This window comes from Onychostruthus taczanowskii, unplaced genomic scaffold, assembly GCF_017590055.1.
Source record: "Onychostruthus taczanowskii isolate IOZ18803 unplaced genomic scaffold, ASM1759005v1 scaffold58, whole genome shotgun sequence".
Taxonomy (NCBI): domain Eukaryota; kingdom Metazoa; phylum Chordata; class Aves; order Passeriformes; family Passeridae; genus Onychostruthus; species Onychostruthus taczanowskii.
This window is the reverse complement of record NW_024503457.1, coordinates 2,389,458-2,417,410: the sequence shown is the minus strand read 5'-3', so window position 1 is coordinate 2,417,410 and position 27,953 is coordinate 2,389,458. Positions and strand designations below refer to the sequence as shown.

Sequence of the window (27,953 nt, the reverse complement as noted above, 5' to 3'; positions counted from 1 at the left end):
AGAAGGATTCTCAAGAAGTGAATGTCATGTATCAATGAAGAAAGAGACTCCTGGGGTTAATTTTCTTCCTATTTCCTATATTTGACAGAGGATAAAAGTATGTGTCTCTCCACCTTGGGCTCCCAAGCCCCTGTGCTCTGTTTATAAAAAATCTTTCCTATTTAGAACCCCAAGTATCTGAGGTTTTCAGAAGTTTCTTGAAGCTGTTGCCTTACTACAGATCTAAACTCACAGCAGTTGGAATCAAGGGAACTTACTACCAGATCAACAACTTGCACAACTACCGTGTCATATACATACCATGGGTGTATATACAAAATACACTTCATATAACAGGAATGTTTTAGTAATTATAGTTGTTCCAGTCATTATGGTTATCCCACCTAATCATCACAAAGTTCAGAATACTCAGTATGAGGAATGTAAAATCCCAAACCTCCAAACGTTCCACAAATGCACATATTACGTAGCTGGTACAAGGAATTCTGGCTGCCTCCTTTCTCCTTCTCTGCCTTAGCTGAATATTGCTATGTGAAATACTATGTAATCATTACAGCTGTGTCTCTGTTTATTAGAAAATATAGTGTCTTCTGATAATTTGTCATTATACTTTATAGTACAGACGAATCAGATGGGTTTATTCCTGCTAATGAATTGCTGTTTCCGCATCATTTAATAGCTTAATCCCTCTTCTATAGTTACATATGCTTGGAGGGTTTTTTCCTTGCTTGTTTGTCTGTTTATTCTTTATGAGGCTAAATTCATGCTTACGTGGATGATGGTAATAGAATTTTACAAGCCTGTTAATTTTGCTTGTGGTTGTAAGTTTTGAAACAAAAGCACAAACAATTAACGTGCAAGATGAGCAGAGCTGAGGTTTGCAAGTGTGAAGACCAGCAGAGTCATGGCTCACCCTCTCATGCAATATGCATTGGCTGTGCCCTGGATAGTATATACTGTTTACAGACATTTAGGCCAGAAATACCCGTTCATGTCACCAAGTAATGTTGGATTAATAGATTCTAAAATCTGGAAAACAAATCTAGTTGTTTTTGTCCTTTTGCTGCTTCCCAGTAAAGGCTCAAGAATTTAATGAACTTTCCAAATGCCTACCTAACATTGGCCTGCTGTTTTAAACTTCTGCCTGTTTTTATCAGGTATTTCACATCTCCTCCTCTGCTTGCCCCAAGGCAGTTGCACTCACTGCCTCTTCCCACACCTGCTTCCTGGCTACTGCCTTCTTTTTCTTGCACCTGCTGCACTAGTGCACTTCCAAAGCATAGTGAGCTTAAACAGCATTACACTGATATTAAAGGTCAGCAAAAAATTTTGACTGGAACAAGTAAATGTGCATTTAGAAGAGCCAAGAAAATGCATAGAAGGCCAAGGAAAATACACAGGAGTTGTCCCAGAGTGTCAATGGAATGAACACAGATCAAGGGCAACATATTCCATGGGCTTCACATTCCTTTAGTGAATTCAAGAGAGATATACCTCAGCAGTTGGAAACCACTGACAAAGACACCTGTCTGAACCCTGACTGAATTCATACCAACCCTCAGACTTGTGGTCAGCTGTGGTGCAGGACCCAAACACTGCCAATGAAAAACAGGCAATGTATGTCAGAGCAGTTGGTAGGTAGGTTTTCTGAACAGTAGTAGGTTATGCTAAGAGCTAATAGACTTCTGGTAAGAGCAAGAAAGTTTAACTGGTTATATATGTCCACCACTAATGATTTTTCTTTTGCAGTGTTACTCCCTATCCCCAGAATTACTCTTTTCAAATAGATTTCTCAAGATGATTTCTCTTTTATAAAGCATACTCTTTACCTTGTGATTATTTGGTGGAATGGCCACTCAACATTTACAATATTTCTGAGCCAAGCATTTGTAACAAGATTGAGGCAATTTTTAGTCTCCTTTTAAAAATCAAACAAGATTCTGAAACAAACCAGTAAGCACCTATATTTTCGAAAAATAAAAAGACTGTAAAAGTCAAATGTGTCTGTAATTACAGATTACTACAGAACACCAGCAGAAATTCAGTCCACTGCAGTGGATTTAGCTCATCTTTGCTTCTGGTTTGTAATTTGTCTTTATAACCTTTGCCCCCGTATTTTCTCCGGTTCAGCTTCCTTGTCAGGTTTCTGAACTATAACTTGATGAGAAGGGCCACAGATAATGGAAACATGCTCTTGCTAACACAGCAAATGCAACCTTTTTCCTCTGCCAACAGTTCTAAAATGGTGTGGTTGAATTTTTTAGAAATGAAAATACAGCACCTTTAGCAGTAGGGGGGAAACTGTAAAAAATTACAAAGCATGTGTCTCCGTATAATACATGGAAATGGAAAATTGTTTTTTAGCTTTATTCATGTATGATACAAAACATGCTCTGGGATCTTACCTCTGGGGGCAAATCTTATAGGTATTCCTGGGACTGGAAATTGGAAAATACAGAAGCCAGGTGAGCCAAAATCCCCAAAGATTCTCCCTGCTCACCACAGAAATGTTGCCAGCACTGCTGATGGACAGCACACAGAGATGTGCTTCTAACAGACTTCCTTCTTGATCAAGGATGGAGGGGAAACATTGCCTTTTACACACGCAGATAAAGGAACAGAAAACATAGAGATTCCTTCTAAGGTGTTCATGAGTCACCCTTTTACCTTTGAGCTTCAGTTTTTAATTTAAAGGAAGTTTTAGCCTTGAAACATGACCTGACAATACTAAATACACATGTCCCTTTGAAACAACAGTTTACCTGAAGCTCAGACAGACATGCTGCAGTGGGATTGTGACTAAGAGCTGTACTGCTCTGCAGATCACATTTCCTCCTGGCTATTCAGCTAGTGCTGAAGCAACAGGAGTACAGCAGGCCCAGGCCTGGCACTGATCATGTGTACTTTGGCTCCAACTGCTTGAAACCTCCAAAGGCATCTTCTACTCCAGGTGGAAGCAAAGGTCTCCTGATGGCATAAAATCTTCTGCTGCTATTCTCCCTTTCTGGTTGATGACTGTTGTGCACATGTCCCAGAACAGGAGTAAGGGTACAGGTATAGGTGGCATAAAATGGAGGTATGCTTACAGCCACAGACCAATTGATTCTGAGAATGCTGGTATTTTTAATATGAATAATTTATGGGTTTTCTCCACCAGTATTAATTTTGCTTTTATTTGAAATTAGGTTCTTTTTGTACTTCGGTGTTTGAAGAACACTTTCCACCATTCCACTAGATGTATTCTTTTGCATTAAATCTCAAGCATGAATGATGTTAGCTGTTTATTTCAGGCATTTAATAATTGTGGCTTTTCCCACCATCAGAAAATAAGATTTTACAGCAGGACATAGAGGTTTTGGGACTAAATGCTAAAAGCCAGTCTGGCTAGCACAGACACTAAGCCTTTGAAACCAATGGGGAAGAAAAGGCTCTTGCATTCTTCTGATCTGTTGGCAGTTTCACCCATGACACCTAAACCTGGAATTAAGCCTAAAAAACATCCATTGTTACTTAGTATTGATTTGAACTCCGTCAAAGTGCTTGGAACCGTACAGAACAAAGAAGACAACAGAGTTAATGACAACTCTTAACTAGATGTGTGTTGAACAGCAAGACATCAAAACCAGCTCATTATGGAAGCTGAAATAATTGGCTTGTGAAGCTTCCTGAGAAACATACAAAGCAAACATTTACAAAGGTTATTGGATGGTATCCTGAATTTCATCCTAGGTAGTCTTAAATTAACAAGACCATAAAATAGGTTTCTTATTTGATCAAAAAGTTAAGATTGTTAAATGACAAATTCTATGGAAAGTACCTATTAAAATAAAAAGGAAACATTTGCCACTGGTAAGTCTTTATATCTGATATGTTCTAAAATTAAGAAAGGTGTAGACAGACATCAAGTATTATGTAAAAGCAATAATTTTAAATTATCTTACTACTTATGAGAAAAATCTATTAAAGTCATCCCTGGCAGATAGAAGAGGAAACAATACAAACACTTCTGTGAGACAGCTCACCACAGGCAGACCTGCAGCATCCAGTCCAGAAAAGCTGTGAGTGTTCAGTATTGCCTTCCTCCCAAAGACCAGCAAGGTGCCCTTAGCAGGTAACACGGTGGTCTGAGAGACCTGAAAAGGCTCTGCCCTGAACAGCCTGTTTAGAGGATTGGGTGGAAGACAGTCAGGAGCAAGACAGACAACATGCTGGCACTGGCAGTTCACTCACTCTCCTTGTACAAGAGCAAGGTGGCTATAACTGGAGCTCACAGGCCTAGAGTTCAACACATGCCAAGAGGGTGCTTCCTGAAGATGCCACTAGACCTGCAGTACTCCTTGCAAAGCCTGGGACTGATGTGGATTCACAGAGAATGGGGAAATTAATGGCATAGCAATCTATGAGGATGGGTACAAAAACTTGGGGGTGTGAGGCAAAAAAAACCACCACAAGATATTCAGCTGAGGATGCCATCTGGTTGGAAGCTGGAAAAATATCTGGGAAAATATTCACAGAATCATAGAAAGGCTTGGGTTGGAAGGCACCTTAAGGATAGTCCAGTTTGAGCCCCTCTGTCATTAGCAGAGACACCTTTCACTTAGACCGGGTTGCTCAGAGCCTCATCCAGCCTGGCCTTGAACGCTTCCAGGGATCGGGCATCCACAGCTTCTCTGAGCAACCTGTTCCAAAACCTCCCTGCCCTGTGAGTAAAGAATTTCTTCCGAACATCTATCTCAGTCTTTCCTCTCTGAGTTCAAAACTGTTCCCCCCTTGTCCTATCACTATCTGTACAAGTAAAGAGTCACTCTCCCCTTTTTCTGTAAGTCCTCTTTAGGTACTGGAAGGTGCTGTAAGGTCTTCCCAGAGCCTTCTCCAGGTTGAACAGCCCCAACTCTCAGCTTGTCTTCAGAGGATACCTGTTCCATCTGTCTGATCATCTTTGTGGTTATAAACTTGTGGAATTCTCACTTGTTTCCTTGGTAGCTGCTCACAGTCACTTTTGGAAACAAGATACTCATTGGTACCCTTATGTCTGTTCCATTACACTGTTATTCATTCTAGTTGAGTAGCTGTGGTTTAAGGTACTGCAGCCAGTTAAGCTTCATTTCCTCCATATGCTCTGAAAGAAAGAAAAAAAAATCCTCAGTGAGGAAGCAGACCTTGACAGTCAGCTGGGTTAAAGGCCAGGGTACCTCACCAGATACTTGGCAACACTTGCTGTCATTTTTTGACAATGTCTAGGTCAGGTAACACTTTATACAAATACGTGGGAGTCTGTACAAGGGGGGCGCATTAAGTGTTTTCTGAGACTGATTTATTAAGTCCAGTTTGGGAATGTCACACCTGTTTTATTTTCATGAGCTAACAGGCTGCCAGCCGTTCTCTGACCTGAAAGGCAATGCAAAAATAGATTCACTCCTAAAGTGACCGAACTGACTTGACACAGTGGAGACCATTATGCTGAATTAGTCACACATTTCCTACAAACATCTCCCTTAAAAACCTCGCTAAGAAGAAGCCGCGCTGGGGTTATACCGAAACACAAGGCTAGGTACGCGCCGTGCCAGCGGGACCCGGCCGGCCCAGGCCGCGCACCGCGGGCTCACCCCAGCAGCGCTCCGCGGACGGCGGCCGGAGCGGTCGGAGCGGAGCAGAGCGGCCCGACGCTGCCCCCGCCCGGGGGCAGGCGGGGGCGCGGCGGTGCTCGGGCGCTGCGCGGCGGCGGCAGTGGGCGCCTCCGGCGGGGCGCGACAGCGGAATCGTGGCTTACAACAGCCGGAGCCAGAGCAAGGAGCCGCTCGTGCTGGCCACGGAAGGAGTGGCGACCTGGTAGCGCCTTGCGGCGCGGCGGGCGGGCGTGGGGGTGGCGGCGGTGACAGGAGCGGCTTGTGTCCGCAAACAGCTCCGGTGTCCCCTTCTGGGCTTCAGTACACGACAGACATGAAGCTGCTGAAAAGGTCTAGCGAAGGGTCACAAGGGTGATTAAGGGACCTGAGCGTCTGTCTTGAGAAGAGAGACTGCAGGAGCTGGGCCTGTTAGTCTAGAGGAGCAAAGACTGAGAGGGGATCTCATCAATACGTATAAATATATCGAAGATGGGTGTCAAGAAAAGATGCCAGGCTCTTTTCAGCAGTGCCTAGCGACAGGAGCAGTGGCCTTAAACTAAAATACAAGAAGTTTCACCTCAACATGGGAAAGAACTTCTTTATGTTGACGGTGGCAGAGCACTGGGACAAGCTGTCCAGGTGGTGCATGGAGACTCCCTCTCTGGAGACGTTCAGAACCTACCTGGACACATTCCTGTGTCACTTGCTGTGGTTACCCTGCCTTTACAGGGATTTGGGCTGGGTGATCTTCCAACCCTAGCAATTCTGTGATTCTGTTTGCCTCTCCTCTCTGCAGGTACAGCTGCGGGCCGACAGTGTATGACCATGCACACCTCGGGCACGCCTGGTGAGTCGTGGATTGCAGCATGGGGGCATCCAGGCAGATACACAGTGCTGGACTTGCCCACACCAGTGGTGCCGGGGGATCCAGGCAGATACGCAGTGCTGGACATCCCCATGCTGCAGTGTGTCCTACTGACAGAGCTGTGACTGGTGACACAAGGCCCAGCCCTTCACCTCCTGTGCTGTGCAAAGGGCAAAAGTCTGCTTGTTACGTATTTTTTCCTCTTGGGCTGGGTAGTCCGTAACGGGGCTGTGGTTCTGCTGCCTGGCTGAGGCAGAGATAGTGCGTGTCTGTGTCTTGGGAAGAAGCATCAGGAATACGTGCAGTTTGTTTGGGTAGGGTGAGTTGTTTCAAATCATATCAGCATAGTGTGAGCTCTCATGTGGAGGAGTCCTGATCCTGGAACAGAGCCTCTCAGCTGTGAGAAAAGATAGTTTCACCTCAGGTTAGGTCAGGCACTGTGTTGGCACCAAGGAAAAGCCATACAAGGTTGGCTAATGGAAAGGTACTTTCAAGGTTCGTACACATCGAACACATCGCATCTTAAGAAAGTCCAGGTACCTTAAAGACCTTTCTGCAGAGTAACACTGCTGTGGCTTACTATGTTTAAAAATAAAACACCAATCCAGAACAGCACAGGTTTTTCTCTGTAGTTCATTAGGACTGTTAGAACAATAAGCTAATTTCATTATAAGTAACTTTGAAAAAGTACTTTAAACACACCAGAAGAGGTTGCTGGCACCTGTTTCAAAACAACACACCTGATGAGTAGACATGCAGCGTGTCTGCTATTCCTGTGAAACTGCGGGGAGTTGCAGAGGCTCAAACTGCTCTTAAGGTTCTGTCTCTGCATTCTTAAAGAGCAAGTTGTGTTGGGCTCTTTGGTAGAGCAGGGGTTTATCAGATAATTGCCATCTGTATGAAGATCAGATATTGTGCATTTCAGTAACCGAATAATTCCCATTCAATGTAAGGGATTTCACAGCTTCTCATCCTGTCTCAACTTCATTCAGAAACTTGTGTTGAATCTTGCTCAAGTTGAACTGAGCCAACACAGTAACTGCATAACTGCTGCTTTGTTCTGTAAAAAGGAAGACTTAAAATACCAGTTATGTGAAAGTACTGTTGTCAGTGCTAATGTTAATGCTACTGTACTGTTAATGCTACTGTACTGTACTCTTGCTTTTCTTTTTTTGTTGTGGTGTCTTTTTCCTCGTTAATGCTACTGTACTGTTAATGCTACTGTACTGTACTCTTGCGTGTATGTTGTGGTGTCTTTTTCCTCTCTGCTTTTGTCAAGTCTCAGCAGAAAACTGACCTAGCTTTTTACTGGTGACCTAAAAATCAAGAACATGATATCTTGGCCTTGTTGTTTGTACTAAGTATTTTCAGGGGAACTTTTTTTATTTGAAAATCATAGTAATTTGTGTATTTAAATTGACAGCTCTTTGTGATACAGGCTCCATTACAGTTTACGTTGAAATAATTACGATTTAAAATCTTAAAAAATCTTAAAACTTGAAAGTGACTGTGTAAAAAAGATGGTTATAAGTTTCTTTATCCCTCATTTGAGGTTCTCTTAGTGTGGTAGGGCCTGACGTGGTATAACAGGGAAGGGAATTGCAGAGGTGCTTCTGTCCTAAGGGATATATTTGATCTAGACCACAGTGTTTTATAGACCCTTTGGTCTTGCAGCTCTCAGGGCTTTTAAATGTGTTTTTTTCAGTGGTTCTCTTGCCCTCAGACTTTCTTGATTAAAAGAGGGAGTAGAAAGGCCTTGCTTATATTTGCCTGTTTTTTACCCATCTTTTCTTACCCATGTCTAAACTAGCAATTTCAAGCTTTCCCACTGTGGAGGTTTGCTGTATATCTGTGTCACCCGGGCCTGACCTCTTCATGTGCTAATTTAAGAAAGAATGGTTAGTGCTGAATATTGCCCTTGGTGTATCATGCAGATACACCAGGTATAATTCTCTCTTTTATCACTTCTTTAAGCACCTTCACTTGTTGTTCCTGCTGCATGACAAGGTGTCTGCACTGGAGACCTTTAGCTCTCTTTTCTCATCAGTTAAACCTTCTAGCATGGGAGGAGTTGGCTCTTCCTTTCCAGTATCTCTGGTCTTACACATGTCAGTGTTGACATCGTGTTGCTCAGCTGATTTGTTCAGGATAGTGGAGCACTCTTGGTTCTATTTATTTATTTATTTTTAAAAATGGTATTTTTCCCCCCAGTAGCTAGGTCCAGCCATAGAACAGCTGAAATGTAGCTGCTGTTGGGGCCCAGGAGAGGCACCGGGAAATAGCATAAAGTCAGATGGAGTGGTGGCTGTTGCTACTCTGCTGCTCTTGTTAAATACCATCATTTTGTTGTACTCCTGCCACATGTTCTCTTCTCACTAGAGTTCCCTTTTTCCCCTCTGTCTTACACTCGACTTGTGTCAAATACAACAAATGGAGCAGGTAATAAAGTAGAAATGGATAATGGAAATGAGTTTGAGATCCTTGAGGAGAATTTGGAAATAATGGCATTATTTTTCTCCTGTCCTCTTTCCATTCCACAAGGAGTTCTTATTTCTCTAAATAATTTAACATTCTTTAGTATGTTGTGCTTCCAGTCTTAAAACCAGATGCTCTGTCTGCCTCCATATGACATCCAACACCCATTCTATATAGAGAAAAAAGTAAGACAGGCAAATAATACTATTTTTTTTTTCCCAGTTCTGGGTCTGACCTTGGTTGTACTGGTTTGACCTGCAGCCTGGTTGGCATCCAGGTTCCTGGCTGAATGCTTTGAAGTAAGAGTAAAACCAGCCACAAGAGATTTCTCTTGCATGTGCTCTGCCACCCCCTGATCTTCACTGTCTGTTTTGGCTGTTTTTTTTTTTTTATCAGTCCTGAAGTGTTAAAGACCCTGTGGTATCAGGAATTCTGCTCTTGTTCTTGCAGAGTTTCTTTCATTAATTCAGTTGGAAGATGAGAGGAGAGGGAACAGTGTGAAATTTGTGCCTGCTCTGGGAACAGTGACTGCAGGGCTGTTAAATCTAATATCAAGCTTTTGATGCTGGCCTTGTTCCTCTGAACAGGATCCAAAGGCCAATTTAATATTCTTATGGAATCGTGTCACCACATTAGATGAGCCTTACTCCCAGTGAGCTGCTATTCATTAAAAACTGTCTCCCTGGCAGCAAGGCTTTCAAAAGTCTTTTTTCAGCATGGGCACAGCACAAACAACAACTAAAAGTATTTTTCTTCATCAAGGTATTATGCATCTGTAAATCAGTATCTTAGTGCTACCTGGCACCTGCTGGGAAGGGTGCAAATCCATTTCTGTAGTTGCTTACACTTTGTTCTGACGGCCATGGGAGTTGCAGTTTGTGTGATGCTGTGGGTGAAATGGGAACCTGTAGGTCTGTGAACCTCCTTGCTGGCTTTAGAGAAAACAGAGCCCAGAAAGGCTGAGGATTCTCATCATCTTGCGGAGCAGACACAGAGATTATAGTCACCTTCTAGTTTCCCACCTAGTAATTTGGTTTAACTCAAAGTGTGTTCTGAGAATTACAAATGGAGAGTCTGTGAGCAGAAGGAGCTGCAGCAGCCCTATACAGCTTGTATATCCATCAGTCTATCAGCATTAAATACTCTGCTTTGTGGCACAAGCCCTGAATAATTTTCAGAATAGCTTCTATTCTCAAGTGTAAATAAAACAGAATAAGCTATAGAGCATCTATTCTTTGCTCTCAGAAAAGATCTGTGATGGTGTGCGATTGAAATACTTTATTGGTGGCTGGTATCTGTTGTTACTCAACCCTAAGAAAAATTAATTTGAATCCTGCTTTATTTGTCCGTGTTCTTCTGCTGCATGACTTTTGAAAACCTGTTAGGATATACTAAGCCCAAGGGATGTATTTCAAGAACATCTGATCTCTGTGTCTTGTTTTGTCGTGTTGGCTTTGAAAGAGTCTCCAGGCTCATGTAGCTTGTGATACCCTTTGAATAAAGAGATGCAACAAAAGAAAACTCAGAAAATCTGATGTAATGTGTCACTAATGCCAGAAGAGGGTAGGCCAGTTCAAGAGAAATTTGCTTGACTTTTGTGCAGGTAGCAACTGGTTTTGGAAAAACACCTTATGCACTGAAGATCTTTTCATTGTAGGTGTTGAGATGAATTAGATTGTCCGTGTGGCTGTTGGTTATTTTTGTTTAAGTTTATTCTTACTACTGCATGTTCAAAAGCTCATGTTTCTTTCTCTTCCAGCTCCTATGTTAGGTTTGATATAATTCGAAGGATAATGACAAGGTTTTTTGGAATTGAAGTTATCATGGTGATGGGGATCACAGACATAGATGACAAGATAATAAAAAGAGCCAATGAGGTAGGTGTTTGCTGCAGTCTTTGACTAACCTTTTGGTATTTTCTAAGCTTCTTATATAGGAAAAGTAACCTGGCTTTGGGGTTCTTTTATTGAGTTATGTTTGTTTTAATTAGTAGGAAATAAATGTTGAGATTTTTGGTCCCCTAGTGTGGCTGTAGTGGGTCTGGGAGTGAGGAGGGCTGAGTGTCAAGAACTGTGGTAAATGGGTACAGAGCTGTGTGGTGGGGGAGGCAGAGAGGAGCTACCTTACAGCACTCACAGCTGGGATTCTCCTGCCCTCTCCCCCTGCCTGAGAGGCTGGAAGGGAACAAAAGCCCTGCGTGAATCCTCAGCACAGTGGAATTATCCCAAAACTTAGCAGCCAGAAGGGTTCTGAGCAAGTTCTGTAGGTGTTGTGTCATGAAGGGCGGTACCTACATGCCACATGGGGAGGAGGGCAGGTCCTGGAAGGCGCCGAGCACCATCTAGCTGCAATGTCAGCACCTTGGAAAGCTTCACCAGGCCTGGCTGAATTTGTCACCCATAGGGGTAAGTCTTGATAAGACGGGTAAGTGGTTCTCAGCTGAATTTTAATCTGACCTTTTTTACCAGATTAGCTTGGTGAATGATTATTTAAATTATTTTTTTAATGGTTTTAAAAACACTTTTTGAACCCTGAAGCGCTAAGAATGTATTCTGTATTTTTATTCTGCATTTTGAGTCCTTTTTTTAATTTGATTTTAGAATCTATAACTCATGTGTTTGGGATCATAAGTGAATGTATTTGATTGAATTGCAGTTGCAAGCTTTAAGATAGTTTCTTGGAGCCAGAGAATTTGACAGCTGTTCCTTTTACTTACTTTTAAGTAAACAGTTGCTTTCTCAGTTAAATATAGGCCCCTGCATTCAAATGAATACTAGCACACCACTCATGTAGAAATATGTCTGTTCACTTAGTCCATTTACTTGCTGTTTTCTAAGGCAGTAAACAATTCCAAAACAAGCAACCCCCCTCCAAAATTCAGCATTTTAAAACCATGTTTGCATTTTAAAATTTTTCCTCATTAACAGAACATCTTAGAGATTTTGTGTTTGAGGAGGGGGGAATGACATGTTTTTGAAAGATGTGTTCCTTTACTACATTCTTTGGTTCTATGAAGTCATCTTTTCTTGGCTTTTTTTTTGGTAACTTTTTCAAGTGTTTGCTCAGCCTTTTTTTTGGATGGTCAGGCCTTTACCTCAGTAGCCTGCTTTTGTTGTTGGGACCTGTGCATCTGAAGCATTACAGTGGTAGAATCAACATGTCTAAGCTTGTTCATCATCCCCTGGTGGGGTTCATCTGGGGGAAACCTCAAAATTGGGTACTAGTTTATGATGAACTGCATGCCATCAGTGGTCCTTTGAGAGAGAGATGAGTCTCTGTGTGTTGAACATCTGTCTGGATGGGAGGAAACTCCCTGTCTTCTTCCTGGAGGCACCTTTGTTTCTGTCTTGATCAAAGAAGCAGCTGAGCTGTCTAGGAAGAAGAATCCAGTCACTGGTCTGTAGGCAGAGGCATGTCTTTGTTTTTTGGTGCTGAGCATTGTCCTAATTTCCTTGCTGCATGAACATCTGTACTGTCTTCACCAGAACCCCTGCTTTATCCAGGAGTTTGTACAAACAGTGGTAGCCACCTGCTCTCTCAAATCGGAGCCCATAGAGATGCTCCAGTAATGAATTGGAAGTGATGAAATGGGATTGATATTGTTAATGATTCAGTTACCTGCAAGATGGAGAGACTGACAGTATGTTGTCTTCTCCCCAGTAGTTTGTTCTCAGAGAAGATGTAAAAGCATGCATTTGAAACACTTTGATACCATGCTGTTGGTTACTAGGGCAGGTTTTGCTGTCATGCATCTTTCAATCCCTGGCCTCTTCTGGGTATTTGAGAACAAGTGCCTTACCATGGGCAAGTACCTTTCCTTTTGGGTTGCATTTTCTCATCCCCTCTGCAAGAGGAACCTGTTCATGTGCCATGAATGAGAAACGGAGAGAAGGTGCTTGAGAAACGCTGGGCTTGGCAAAGTGTGGAACCGGCTTTCAATATTGAGATCTATGAGTACCCATGATCTGCTGAAATAGCTTATTTTTCTTAATCACTGAAAATTAATATCTTGTCTCATCCTGCAAGTCTCTGATCTGTCTTTCTGACACGTAGGTGGTATTGGTGTTTCCTGTCAGTAAGTTGAATGGTTTTTATCTCCTGTGTATGGTAGTATATTTTGTCACTGGAAATGAAAGACTCTCTCAAAAGGAAAATAATAAGAGAGGGAAGGAGTTTATTATTTTAGTCTTTAGTTGCTTTCTCTTAAAAGAGATATATTAATATTTTGGAAATTGAGAAGCATAAATGAAATACTACTTCTAAGTTATAAATAACTTAGATCTCCTCCCTGTCAATGTTAGATTAATAAGCCTTTCTGACTCTTTACCTTGGGGGCTCTCTAAGTCTTTCAATTAGCTATTAGCTGTCTGAGGAAAGATTGCCGTATTTTATATCATTACTCTGATTTATGATTTGCTAATCTGCTTCTCTTTTTTCAGATGAATATGTCACCAGTAGCTCTTGCTCGTATTTATGAAGAAGACTTTAAACAAGATATGGCTGCCTTAAAGGTACAAATACTCAAGATTCTAAATTCAAGACTATTTCTAAGCAATTATTTTGGTAAAGAATCTGGTTTTGAGAGTTTGATCTGAAAAAATAAATTTGTTGCTTGGAAACTGAGTGCTGATTTACTTTTTCATTCTTCTGGAATGATATTGCACACCTTTTGAGGAAGGAAATGTGGGGAGCTGAGCTTTGGAATAAGCAAGTTACATTTCTATAGGAATAGTTTTTTTCCATATTTAGTAGATCCTTGATTCACAGATATTGCATATTTACTATAATGCAGAAATAGCCTGATTGAAAGCACAGGAAACATGAAATCTTATTTCATTGATTTCAGGTGACTTTTCTTCTTGTCTCGCTGTCAGAAGCAGAGTGAGCCACTGGGAAAATCAGGCTTTTTCTTTGCCACCTCTCAGATATTTTTTCTGTGTGTGTATTATCTTAAATATTGCTTATGAATTTTTTTATGATACCTGCAACTTTTTTTTAAAGATACAATTGAGGAGAATGTTCTTTTTAGTTTGTTTCTTAGAGCGAAGGAACTCATCGGCAGTGTGTTAATGCGGTGTTACTCTTTCTTTAAGGTCCTTCCTCCTACGGCATATATGAGGGTGACTGACAATATTCCTCAAATAATTTCCTTTATAAAAACAATAATTTCCAGTGGACAAGCTTATGCAACCTCGCAAGGTAAGACTTTGAGCAAAGTAACTCCTTGTTCAGCACATGTATAGGAAGCCAGTGCTCTTAGTAATCCTGTTTTGGAATCAGATGAGATACCTTGTGCCGGGCTTTCCTTCTGTTGCTTAACAGGGTGTGAGTGAATTGTTTGTCAAGACATGAGTGGGCAGAACAACTATTACTCAATTTCTAAGTTAAATGTAGCTCATTATTTATTGTAATTGTTTACTGTAATAAACTGCTGTCTAAACTCCTTGGGGAAATCCTGGCCTGGTTTCTACAAGAAAGCTGGGGGAACCTCTGAAGAGGAGCTGTGTATCTCCTTTGTGCTGTAAAAGATGTGCCTGCAAAGCAAAATGTGTGGATTTCTTTTTTAGCAGAGCTGGTGGTTGTAGAAGAATTCAAGTGCATTGTAACTGAACTAGGTGTAGCTTGAGCTGCAGTAGGGGAGGGCGTTGCTGATTGTGCATGGGCAAGGAAGAACCTGGGAGATCCCCAGAATTCAAAGTTATGCTATGGGTAGAATGAGCATGTGCACAGAGGTTACTGCAAAGCTGGATAATATGGGACATCTGCTACTACTTTTGCAGTATTTCTGAATTTCTAAGTCAGAATTTCACATGGGAGTGGAAGTGCACTTTATTTTGCTTTCAGGGAAATGTTATCAAGTTCTCATCAATGTACCCCATCTTTGCTATGCAACTAAACATTTCTTTTGTATTAGGCAATGTTTATTTTGATGTTAAATCCTGGGGAAAAAGATACGGAGTGTTCACTGCTATTAACCCTGATACCCAAGATGAAGCAGGTAAGTTTGTGGCACGAGCTTGTTTGTGTTAATGCATTGTTTGAATGCATTTTGCATCTACATGCAAACTTTCATTCAACAGTCTGATACAGTTTTCTAACCCATTGTGTATAGCTAGGTTTCTGATTAATTAAGGTTACAGTGCTTTTGTAGTTATTTTTTTGAAGCATTCACTGTTGCCAGTGCAGGAGGAAACTTGGGTTTTCTTCTTTCTTTCGTCCTTCCCTCTATACTTTTGTTCTGGTACCTTAGAACAATTAGGATTCTCAAGCAATTTTAATTATATACTTGGCAGTGGTACATGGAAACTTCACAGTGAGGTGGTGTTCTTGCTGTTGCAGTAGTCAGCAGTGAGGTACTCAAGGGAAAACACAAGGAAACCTCACCTACCATGTTCTTGTTGGGGTGGTTGCACTGCTCTGAAGTTACCTGGATGAATTGCTTCCTTCATTACTTGTCACTGGGCTAAGCAGCCTCTTTGTGTGAGAGTGAGCAATCTCTTCATAGGCTGTGCTAGAGCAGGGCTGTACCATGGCTGTGGGGATTTTGCTCCAGTTCCTGCTTTGCAGGATTTGCTTTGCTGAACCTCTGTTAGTAAGGATCTGATCAGGTCTCTGCATCAGAGAATTTGATTCAGGTTTTCTGCATCCTTTTGCAAACTAAAGTTCAGTATTTAATCGTTAAAAAAAATCTGTTTGTAATTACTGCAAATGCCTTGGAGGCTGATGCTCAGGTGCAGCCAGAACTTCTCACAGCTCTGCTCTGGAGTTGTTTCAGCGTTACAGCTTTCAGAGGGAATGCGTCTTGTCAACAGTTATTTAGAGGTAATTACGACTGCAGAGAGCCAGCAGCCTCCTGGGCTGCACAGGGAGGAGCATTGCCAGCAGCTCAGTGGAGGTGGTCCTGCTCTGCTCAGCACTGGTGAGACATGCCTGGAGTGCAGGTCTGGTGCTGGGCTCCCCAGAACAGCGGCGGAGAAAGGCCAGCAAAGGGCCACAATAATGATGGAGGTACTGGAGCATCTTTCATGTGAGGAAAAGCAGACAGAGCTGGACCACTCAGCCTGGAGAAGAGAAGGCTTGGGGGAATCCTACCCATGTGTACTCATACTGATGGAGTAGAGCAGATGGAGCCAGGCTTTTCTCTCTGGTGCTTGGTGATGGGACAAGAGGCCCTGATCACGACTTGAAACACAGGAAATTCCATTTAAAGCTAAGAAAAATCATTTTTACCCTGAGGGTGGTTAACACAACCCATGTTGCTCAGAGAGGCTGTGGAGTCTCCATCCTCAGTCAAAGCTTAACTGGACACCATCCTGGGCAGCCTCTGTAGCTGCTCCTGCTCTGAGCAGGGGGTTGGATTAGACTGTTCCCAGAGGTGCCTTCCAGCCTCAGCTGAGCCTGATTACGTGTTTTACCCTGCTTCCCCTCTAGTCACAACTAAGTGCGTTCTTATTTCTAAAGATTTTGACACTTGTTTTGCTTACAACTGAGAAGTTGAAGAGTGCTCTTTTGTGGCAGTATACTCAGAACAGGGCAAAAGAGGGTTGGAGTCAGCAGATACTGGTCACTCAGAGCTTGGCAATCTAGTGAAAGAGCCCAGGTGAAGATTCAGTGGAAAAAACTAGGGTTACATTTTTGTATCTTTAGTTCTTAGGAATTTTGAGTTGTATGATTCTAAAAGTGAGATCACGTATTTGTCAGAAAGAAAGTCCAGAGTCTAGAGCCCTGTTCTGTGGCTCCTGCCAGGGGTTGCTGTGTATTTGACTGGAGGTTAGGAGTCAGCAGAGATGAACAGCCCTGCAGTATTGTAACAAAGAGGACTGCATCTTTGGCAATGTAGTGAAGGAAAGAGCAAATACAGCTGTGAGGAAACCTTTGCAGAGAACCCATTGGTGAAAACGGTACCGAAAAATTCCTACTGTCCAAGAATAGTTTTGATTCTTATCTCTGTACACTTTGTTTTATAAAATCTAAAATACAAAGTAATTGTGTCCCAGAGAAAAAATTGTAGGGTGTTTGTTTGTTTGTGTGTTTTGGTTTGGTTTTATTACCTTTTCTGCTGTAGTGCAGTCAATTTGTCCTGGGGAAACTGGCTGATATGTAACTAAATGAATGAAAAATAAGGCAAACCAGGGAAGGCTAAAGGGACTGATAGGATAGGATATATTAAGGAATCTTGAATCCATCTTTGTAGCTTGTTGAAATCTATTTCAATATTCCAATATTTCAATATTTCAATTTTCCCCTGTGTGAGGGGGAAGAGAGGGAAGTTGTAGTGAAAAGAAGTTGATTGAAGGGGATTAAAATCAGAGTAGTTCACTAAATACACATTTCCTCTTGCTTTCATTTGGTCATTTTTTTTCTTTGAGACATATCCCATTAACAAATCACTTATTCTTGCCAGTTGATTCTGATAAACGACATGGTAAAGATTTTGCCCTGTGGAAGGCTGCCAAGCCTCAAGAGCTATCTTGGAATTCTCCCTGGGGAAAAGGACGACCTGGATGGCACATTGAATGTTCCACAATATCAAGGTCAGATTTCTTGGATTTTGATAAATCTAATGCTATTTTTCGTTTTCAGTCACAGTACAATGGTAGCAGCAGTACTGAAACTGTTTTCTGATCAATAGGTAGCACTGGTTTTAATGTGACCATTTTATGCAACTTGGGATGTCACATGTGGCCCAGATAAACTCTGCTTCACGTTACTGTCACAGCTGTCTCTATGTTTTGGCACCTTCTCTTGAGTCAGACTTGGTGCTTAAAGTATGGCACATGGGATCACAGTCCATTAGCAGTCTTTTAACTTGAGCTGAGTAACCAAAGGCGTGGTGGAAGTTATGGTACCTCTTCCATTCTCTTCCCTTCCACTTCTAGCAGTCTCCATCAGACCTAGTTCAGGATGTAGGTGTCAGGAGGACAGGGTGTGGGATTACAGCTTGATCTATGAGATCTTGCTGGCCTTATCTTAACAGCAGCTGTGGATGTTCATGCTAATAATCTAAGTGTTATTCAGCATTCTTGCTGAGTAGTGTTTTGCTTGCAGTTGGTTTGATGTAATTTGCTCTTAATTTAAAGTTTCATTTTCACCACAGGAGAAAAAGTCTTCTCTCCTGGAAGATTGATAGCGTACTTAGTTTTGCATTAGACTCAGATCTTTTTTTGGAAGCTAAGAAGAAATAGTTTAGATCTGACCTTGTTCAGCTTAAATTTTCAGCTAAAGCTGAAAGGAGATGGAACCAGCTGCTTTAGGTTTTTCTTTCATATGCTTTTCTGGTGCACCTGGGATTGTTAGTCTTTTCCACCTGCTTGTGGAAAGTGTTTATAAGGGTGATTTTCTGTCTGTGAATAGTTTCAGCATAGTGAGGCAGCTCTTAAAGCAATCACAGTGCACAAAATCATGCTGTGTTTGATGTACAACCTGTGACAGAAGTGCACAGGTAAGAAATGCTGGTTACAACATGGCTTGTCTGCTAATGCACTGCTGTTTATAGTCTGCATTTCTTTCTCTAAAAATGTGTTTTACTGGGGCTGGATGAGGCTCCTGCCGTATAAATAAAAGACCCACTGAGAGCATGATTGTAGTAATCTTGGACTGTGAAAAATGGAGAGCTTACTTTGGTAAGTGACTAAACCAATTTGCTGTCCCAGTCAGCTGCTGAAGGCCCATTTTTAAGCAATACTTACTTAACTGTCTGTTTTGCCAAGTATCTCAGAGCACTTTAACTATGTTAGGTGAGTTAATTTTGATAAGTCTGTGAATGAGGAGTCTCTGATCTCCAGAGCAGCCCTGGAGGAGGGAATCTCCTACTTTGTCCCCTTCAGGTCTGATCTTCTCTATTCATTTTCCCTTGTGGTGAGGTGGGTGGCTCCTCCTGTCCCTGTGTATTTGCCATATCTATCTGTCACCTCTCTCCAGCTCTTAGTGGTTTTGTTGGAGGAAACAGCAAGTGCTCCTCGGTAAGTGGCACAAGGGAAGGTGAGGGTCAGCCCTGGGAGGATTTGTGCTTTAGCTGGTTTTGAAGCAGGGAGAATAAGAGAAGGATGAACTTGGGAGATAGTGACAGCTGCTCTTTCTTTCCTCCTCTCTTCTCCTCCTTGTCTTTTCCTTCTGTGCCCCAAGAGCTTCTGCAAAGCCATCATGTGGCATAGTGTTAGCAGGGTGTTTGTCTCAAAAAGGGACCAAAGTATTAATGTTTAGCCAGCTACCAGGAGCACCTTGTTAAAGTAACATATGGGAGGCCTGTGTGTTTGTTTGTAGGCCTTGCATCTTTCCCTGCCTGAGTACTCCTGGTTTCTGAGTAGTTAAGGTTGACTCACATCCCTATGAGGCTGTAAGTGTAAACTTTAACAGGCAAAATAAAGTTGCTAACCTGCCCAGCTTGACATGACTGCACACACTATTGTTTGAATTCTTACAGGAAAGGTACAAGATAAGGAAGAGTAATACCAAATTTATAGAAATAAGTTGTTAGGCTTGCACATAAAGGCATCTGTCTGATACTGAAACTGTAGCAGAACAAGGAAAGGAGACATCCTCTTTGCTGTCCTTGAAGGTAGAAAAATAATTGCTCCTACTAAGGAGAAGTAATTGTGAACAGATAAGGGTCCTGTCCATACATGTTCTGCTACAGTTTTGGTATCCAAGGTATGTGTAAAGTCTTGTTTTAAAACTGCAGTTACTAAGTTGTACACTTAAATATATGTTGTTTCATCTTATTTTTGTCTACATTTCTTTTTACAAAAAGCTTTTGTGGTGTTCTACTTACTGATCAGGAAAATATTGTTACAGTGCAGTGTTTGGAAAGCAGCTGGACATCCATACCGGTGGAATAGATCTTGCATTTCCTCATCATGAAAATGAAATTGCCCAGTGTGAGGTGTATCATCAGTGTGAGCAATGGGGGAATTACTTTCTGCATTCTGGTAAGTAAAATATTGATCACTTGAGAGGCCTGTACAAATACGATAGTTTGGGTTTTTTAAGTTTGGCATTTCATGCTGTGAGAACACATTACACTGCCTGGCATTATGGAGAACTGCTCCTTGCTCCCTCTGCATAAAAGTGCTTCATTCAGAGAAGTTTGTGCTGTACAGTGCTTTGAACTGCATCAGTGATGGCTCTATTGCTGTTCCCATTGATGGAAACCTTGGCATTTTCTCTTCCTGTTGCAGTCGTGGTGGTTCTGGATGGACAGCTGAAGTCAATAAAGTCAGATTCAAGTCTGCAGCCTCTCTTTTGCTGATTAGTATTTTGGGCAGGATGTCTCTATGAACTCTTGAGGCTGCTTCTCTGAATAGAAGAGCTGCAGAGTTAAGCCTGTGGTGCACTCTGGGAATTATGTGAGCTTTCATCTTTATATATTTGTACTGCTTGGGATGAATATTGAATTCTAGTTTCAGTTCCCAGTGTAGAGCCTGTTGTAAATCAATAGCAATTGTCCAGAGGCTGGTGCGTCCTCCAGGGTGTGCTTTGTTCCCGAGGCGCTGTGGAATCCTCTGCACTTCCATTGAGATGCACTGGTTACTGCTGAGGGGAGCCTTCTGTTGACAAATCAGTGAATCTGGCTTTGCAAACTTGGAACTGAATCTGTAGGGGAAATATACCAGCTAAATAAAGAAGAGTCAATTAAAAAAAAAAAAAGGGAGAACTTAATTCCAAGGGCAGTTTTTACACTGAAGTTCTCTAGGAGCTGACAGATTACATTCATTAAGTCAGAAAGTCTTGCTGGAGGATGATGGTGTGAATTATTTAGGGCAAATGAATCAGCTTCAGAAACAATTTATTCTGCTAACAGACTTCAGAATTTTAGCAGCTCAGAATTGAAGGAGCAGTCCCCATTAGAGGAAGAAAATCCCTGCACTGGGGATAAATCTTATAAGGACTTTATTTTTAGACTACTTGTACTCTGGGAAGAGCGCCAAACCAAAGTTATGAAAATCCTTGTATTTTGTGTTCTTGAATGAAATCATTCTAAGTACTGAAACTCTTGGAAGAGGAATATTAATTCAAATTCAGATGTTACTGCTACCTTTTTAGGAAAACACAGTCCAACTATTTTAAGCTTGTCTGCCTGAAGTTAATTAAGTCAGTATTTAGGCACCTTTGCAAAAGAGAGAAAGTAATCTTACCCAGGCTCTTCCCCTTCTCCCAGGATAATTTTGGCTGTGGGTTTTACTTGAGTCCCAAGAGCTGTAGGTGTCCAGCTGTGTCTGACAGCCTGAATATGCTTATTGAGTGTCCCAGGTTTAATGATGCAGTGGTGAAAGTGGCTTCACCTGCTAGCAGACAGGACAGACTGTTAAAGCAAGTTTTTTTATCATGGGTAGCTGCTGTAGCTGGTTCTGCATCAGTAGATTTTTTGATTCATTCCTACTCTCCATAGAGTATGTTGTGCAAAATTAAGTTTTGAGGTGGTCAGGGTAGGACTTCTTGTGGTGAGTTCCTGCTTTGAATCATTTTCAGAAATAGCTGAGAAGTGAAATGATGAGCTTTTCAGGTCCAGTTTTCAGGCCTGAGCTTCTTGCTTTCATATCCAGATGAGTGTAATGAGGATTTTATCTGCTTGTGGAAGCAAGAGGGTTTCAGGCAAGGCTGCAAAGCAGTTCTGTGTAGCAAGTAGCACAAAATGCAGACAGCTGCATGGGTTGCAGAGCAAGAAATGCCACTTCTGTCCCCACTCATAAAAGCAGGAGCACGATCATGCATTGTCCTTGCACTGTGAGACATTGGTAGCACTGGGCTGCCAAATGTGAAAGAATGCAGTTCTGGTAGGGTATTACAGAGCAAGATAAATTTATGCTTAAAAATCTGTCTCAAAGTATGATTAAGTGCTAGATGCTGCAGGTCACAGAAGTGCCTAAAATCTCACATTAGTTGTGGGTGGTTGGTAACTTACAGAATTACTCTTTCATTAAGAGAAGCCTATTAAGGCTTTTAACAACATTTCTGAAATTATGCTGAGTAGTCTTTCAGTGGCAGCATGTTTGCCACTCTCTGGTGTTGTGAATAATTGGTGTTTTCCATCAGTGGTGTTGCCATGATGAGACCTGGAATGAGATGTGGATGAGACCTGGAAGCAGGCAACCTCAGGCTATATCTCTCCTGTATTTCTTCAACAGAGCTTTCAATCCTAAAGCCAAGCTCTACATAAATGCAGTCTTACTGTCTTTTTCCTGTGCTCCAGCCCTGCAAAGCAGTGATCTGTGTGACTGTTGAATGTTCTAGCAGTGCTCAGAGATCACACTTTAAAATAAACTAATTCAAATTAGGTATTGTAGCTGCATCCCTCCCTCACCCTGCTTTTTCTCAGTCTCACAAGTCTGGAGAAGTTGAGAATCTGTAGAAAATTCATTTTGCATTTAAGATATTTGAACCAGTAATATAAAACTTTGGGGTAAAAAAAAATAATGTTAACAGCCATCAGCAAGAAGTAAGTACAGAAGATTGAGTTTTAAGGATTTTTAAATGCTATATCACTGGAAAATATTTCTTAAAATACTTCTGAGAAGTCAAGAGTAACAGGTAAGGTACTTGTGAAGACTGAAACTATTTGCTTGCTTGTTTTTATCAGTTTATTGTCAGTTTTGAACAGGGAGACTCACGGCGGTGGTGGGGTATTTTTGGGGTTTTTTTAATGTTTTAAATGTCTGTATTTTAAAATTCACCCAGTGGAAGTTTTTAGATGGAGACGTGTGCAGGACTGTAGGCAAAGCTATTAAAAATGTTACCCATTACATTGAAACGTTTAGCATGTATCCATCATAGCATATGCTGCCTCCAACATTTGCAGTGTCTCAGTGCAGTTTGCTCCCTATTCAGTAGCACACTTGTTTATCCTGATTAATTCCTTTTTTTTTTTTTTTTACTATAGGGCATTTGCATGTTAAAGGAAGTCAAGAAAAAATGTCAAAGTCATTAAAAAACTACGTAACAATTAAGGTAATTTCTTTGTTTGAATTGAAGCAATTTTGTAGGTTTATAATATGTAAATATTAATCACAGCCCTCTTTTGAGAAAGCTTTGGAGTGTGTGCTTGTGCTGCAGTGTTTCTCTAGTACTGATGTATCTGTTGTTGTGGATCTGGAGGTAGGATACCTGCTCAGATTCATGATTTCCAATAACAATGGATCTTGCTGAGCTGAGCGTGTTTGTAGGAGGAGAGTTTGTGCCCCGTACCAGAATCCTGCACTGTAGATTTGTGGTTGGACTTGACAGTCTTGGGGGTCTTTTCCAACCTGAATGATTCTGTTCTGTAGTGATGGGTTCTCATTGGTCTGTTCTTAATAGTGCTTTGAAAAAGCATGGATTTGGAAAAGAATGATGTTTTTCCTAGTCCTTCTTTAGGTGAACTGGGGCATAGTGTCAGTGTTTTGTCAGGAAGCTACGGGGTGTCCTGAACCACACTATTGCAGCAGTCTCTCCCATTACCCTTTATTTTTTATAAGGTGGCCTTGCTGATGCACAGAAGCTTTGCCTTTTGATACCCCCGAGCCACATGACTGTGTGATACATCACTGTGTCCCCAGGTCTTTGGTGTGGCCCAGGGCAGGGCTTCTCTGCCAGCTGTGTGTGCTACAGCTGAGCCTGGTGCTGGGGTGGCTCCCACGATGGCTGATGCCTACTGCTGGAATAGAGTGATTTCCTTCCTTTAGATGAAGCTTGGGAAACTGCTTTGGCATGTATGTTCCCCTTTGCCCTCTTGGAAAAATTAATTAAAATCCCTTTAAAAAGAAGTTCAATATGAGCTGCTTTATTCCTAAGTCTTCTGATGCTGTCTGGGTACGGTTTAGCCCTGTTTTCCCGGAGCTCACAATTTTCATAGAAATCTCACAAGACTCAGCAGATGTCGTGGACAGGTGTAGAAATGACCACAAATGCAGTGCATGGAGTTAAAAGCAGCATATAAAATGTACCTCTCCATGTCCTCCATGATGGCACAGCTTGTGTTGAGGAAACAAATATTTCAGGTCTGTCTCTTTTCTTTTTGGTCTCTGTTTTTCATGTCTGCCCTTACACATGGGTAACAAGCATTAATCTTTCCTGAGGAGTGATTTTCAATCTAGTGAAACGATTTTTTCCTGTACACCTGCCTTGCACCTTGAAAGTTAAACCCTACATGGAAGGCTTTATGCCTGTGACAAAAGAGGGGAGGTCTGTCCAGCATCTTCCTTTGGTCCAGCCAGTTGCCACCTGCATCCCAGGCTGTCACCTGGGCACAGCAGCCCATCCTCTACATCCAGCTGGCCTGTTTCCCTCCCCTTGTACCCTACTCCAGTTTCTTCTTTCCTTTTTTTAATAGCTAATTAAAAAAATTAATTTAAAATTAATTAATTTTAAAAATTTAATTCTGACCCTGAAAATCAAAGAGATTGTGATGACACAGGGCCAAGCAACCTGCTTTCAAAGAGCTGTGATTCTTCATCTGTTCTCTGTTTTAAAAGAAATGCAGAGTTGTTTTCTCTAGTTTGGATGGTCCTTTCCCAAATTTGAATTTATTTCTGTACTGTACCCATATTGTTCTACCTCTGTATATTAGTGTAAAGCTGCTGGGCATATGGGTTACACTCATATATATCCAGTTTATTTTAAAAACCCACAACAAGCAAATGAACACCCACCAAAACAATCAGTATTACTGTTTCTTGATTGTGATTGCCTCAATTATTTCTGTTTTCACTTGAGGGACAGCACATTGCTGATGCTTTTCCACTGTTCAGGCTGGTTTAGTCTTGTACCAGAAGCCTTATTTAAAAATGTGAGATTTAAGCAAATTACACTTTCCATATTTTATCACTTGTACTGTCTTCTTATTATTTTTGATTTTTGTGGCACTTCAGTGATCCTCATCCATTTGCAAATAAAAAAAAAATTTGCAAATTAAAAAAAAAAAAACAAAAAAAAAAAAGCAGAAGTGCAATAGTCACAGTCAATCTACCAATCTACCACAATGTCCAGCCTTGCCTGAGAGCAGGGTTGGAGGTGATCGAATGTTTTATTAGTGTCCCTTCCAAACAGTTAAATAGTTCATTATACTATTAATATAAATTAATTGTACTGGTAGTAATACTAATAGTTTACTGGAGTAAATTATTTGTAAAGCTAGATAAATATTAGAGTGGAGTTTACTAGTCTTCATAATTAACACAGATAACTCTTTTTATATTGCTGAGATTTATCTTTGTTCACTACTTGTGTTTCTTCATATTCTAGTCCTGTAGAAAAAGTGCACTTATTTTCTTTTTCAATAAATCTTTGTTTTTTGTAAAGTTTGCACAACTCAGGAGCTTTCCTCTCTCTAAGATTTTATCCCAATCTTAGTCTGATAATTTCATTTTGGGTTTTTTTTACAAAGGTGTTTTTACATTGTATGTTTGATTGTATTTGCGAAGTAATTTTCACTGTCTTATTGGACATTGTGCGTATATTTATAACTTGTATATATGTATGCACATCTATCTTATACGGAATTGAATTTTATTTAGTTTAGGCTTTAAAGCAGTGTCAGAGTTTAAAGGTTTTATGCCTGTCTTAAATTGCAAAGATGCATTATTTGTCCTGTTAGTTTGAAAAGCAAGGGGGTGAAAGAGCTCCTGAAGAAACTGATATCATGCTAAAGCTGTCTTTTTGTGCATGGAGTTTAGGATTTCCTGGAGAAATGTTCGTCAGATCAGTTCAGAATGTTTTGTTTGCGCGGCAGATACAGCTCAGGTAAGGACCAGCCCCTTCCCTGCATGGCTTTCCCCACCTTTCCCGCCGGCCTGCGGAGGCGCAGCGAGCTCCCCGTGGTGGAAGGGTTTTGGTGCTGCTCTCTGGGGCTGCTCTTTGGCTGACATTTAGAAAGTTGTCTTTACTGGGCGCAGTACATAACCATTCATTTAAATACCTTCTTGAGCTTCAATTCATAGTTAATTGCACTTTTAATTAATTAATTACCTCTGCGTCTGATTTGCATCTGTTGTAGTTACTTGTATTGCAGTCATGATCAGCTGGTTTTGAAGATGTATCTAGATGGAGCTGTGGCTCATATTCCTGTAGACGGTATGATGAGGGCTGGCTAGTAATTTTTTGTCTCCCTGCTGTGTTACCATTTTTGTCCTGTGGAGTTCCTGAGTGTTCAGGCAGTCCCGTGGTGCAGTGCAATTCACTTAGACCAGCGCATGGTAACCTAATGAACACCTTAGATGGCAGACCATCTCTCTGCTGGTGGGGAGATTTTATCAGCTTCCCTGTGTACCCCATAGTGTTTCCAGCAGGTAGATGCTACTTTGCGCTGGAAGAGGTTTTCATATGTCTGTGTTCCTACCAGTTTATTGGGACCTGCCAAAAGCAGATGGTATTTCCTTAACCACTGCTGGGTCACCTGGCTTGTTGGCTGTCCAGGCATGGCAAGGGAGTAGTGGAGCATGGGCAGCAGCTGCTGTGGTGTCCAGTGGGCCTCTGCCTGCTTTGGAAAAAGCACCTGTAGCAGTGTGACTGTGAGAGCTGGCCTGGCCAAGGCTCTGGGGCACTGCTTGTGCCTGTCAGCGTGCAGTGTGCTGCCAGGCTTTATAGTCATGCAGTCATTGGACTGAGAAGTCTTTCTGCTTGTTCATGCTGCTAGCTGCCTTGCAGGAGCCACCCATGTGATCTTCCTGGTGGATCCTTCCTCTCCTAGGACAATTGAAGGCATCAGGAATTGAGTAATCGCAATATTTCAAATCATGGGATAGTAAAGAGAGAGGTGGTTATTAACTTCCTTGCCACTGTCACAGAAAGAGAGGGGTGCATCCAGTTGAAGGTCTTCTGCAGAGCAGCATCGTGTTTGGGCATGCAGAGGATTGGTGGCATGCTTGGCTGTTTTGGGGTGATGCTGCAGGGCAGTGGAACACTTGGCTGATTGCTTCTTTTAGGAGATGAAATACCTTGTGTACACTTAGGTGGATCCCTGGCTGGGGGCACTTGGGAGATGTGTATTTAAAATAAGAGGAAAGACTAACACCCGCTACCTCTATCATATGTATATGTTTGTCATTTGAGCAAGAGCTAAACGTCTGGTAGTTTCTAACCTTGCCTCAGGACAGGAATGGCACTGGAGCCCAGCAATGGAGAGCTGCCTGCGCGCTTTCTTCACTCCCTGTCAGCTGGCTGCATTCGAGCCTGTGCTTTGTGCATTACTTCTAGGATAAACACCCCCTGAGGTAAAAAAAGAGTGCTACCTCTGTGGATGTGGGTGGCTTTGATGAAAGGATGTGCTGGTGTCATATCAGAGTATAAGCCAGTTGGCAGGTAAGGGTTGCTTAGAAGTCTGTGCTTCCCACCTCCACCTTGCAAGGCCTTGTGCATTATTAGCTTCCCAGTAAAGAGCCAGAGTTGGTCTCTGCTGAGCCAGGTATTCACTGTGCTGCCTGTCAGCTTGTGTCCCTGCTGTCAATATTCACTTTGGTCTAAACATAAGTTTACTGCACTCCTTCTCATCTTGCTGTCTGCTGGTATTTTTATTAGAAGTGAGATCCCAAGGACCTTCTCATTTCTTAAAAGGTTTTTATAGCCTAGACCCATGGGTTATGGCTCCTGCCATTCCTATCTGCCAAAGAAAGCCTTTTATAAAATCCAGGTTTGGGGGTCAGGTGGTACCACAAACATTGGATTGAATCTGTAAAAAAGATCTGTGTAGGCATGTGGATGAGGGCAGCTGCTGAGATTGGGAATGGCTCATCCTTGGTACTGTGTTTTCTTTGGCTTGGAATGGGCCTTTTTTGTTGTCTGGGCTACCCCCCTGTCTCTGTGGATGCTAATAGGCACAAGTAGAGACAAATGTGACTCCAGACTGGCCCAGCCTTGGAGGGGCAAGGGTTGAAAGGGGTGTGTGCAAAGAGTGGAGTCCCTTCCTGTGATGATCATTGTCAGAGGAAGGATAAAGCAGCGTGCCTTGCTTGTGGGGAAGAGGAGAAAAGTCAGAGAGAAGAGACTTTGATCATCCTTCCATAATGTATTTCTGCATGGGGTGCCCTGCTTCATCTGCC

At 41.8% G+C, this 27,953-nt stretch overlaps 1 protein-coding gene across 1 annotated transcript in view; it reads left to right on the top strand.

The window, feature by feature from the left end:
- Window positions 1-27,953, top strand: part of CARS2 (cysteinyl-tRNA synthetase 2, mitochondrial) — a 43,371-nt gene that overhangs the window by 2,040 nt on the left and 13,378 nt on the right. The window contains exons 2-11 of the mRNA XM_041418027.1: window positions 5,568-5,829; window positions 6,403-6,453; window positions 10,706-10,823; window positions 13,386-13,457; window positions 14,040-14,145; window positions 14,861-14,944; window positions 17,351-17,480; window positions 19,741-19,874; window positions 22,823-22,890; window positions 25,593-25,659. Of these exons, the coding sequence (XP_041273961.1) occupies window positions 5,568-5,829; window positions 6,403-6,453; window positions 10,706-10,823; window positions 13,386-13,457; window positions 14,040-14,145; window positions 14,861-14,944; window positions 17,351-17,480; window positions 19,741-19,874; window positions 22,823-22,890; window positions 25,593-25,659 (1,092 nt within the window). The remainder of the gene's footprint in view (window positions 1-5,567; window positions 5,830-6,402; window positions 6,454-10,705; window positions 10,824-13,385; window positions 13,458-14,039; window positions 14,146-14,860; window positions 14,945-17,350; window positions 17,481-19,740; window positions 19,875-22,822; window positions 22,891-25,592; window positions 25,660-27,953) is intronic.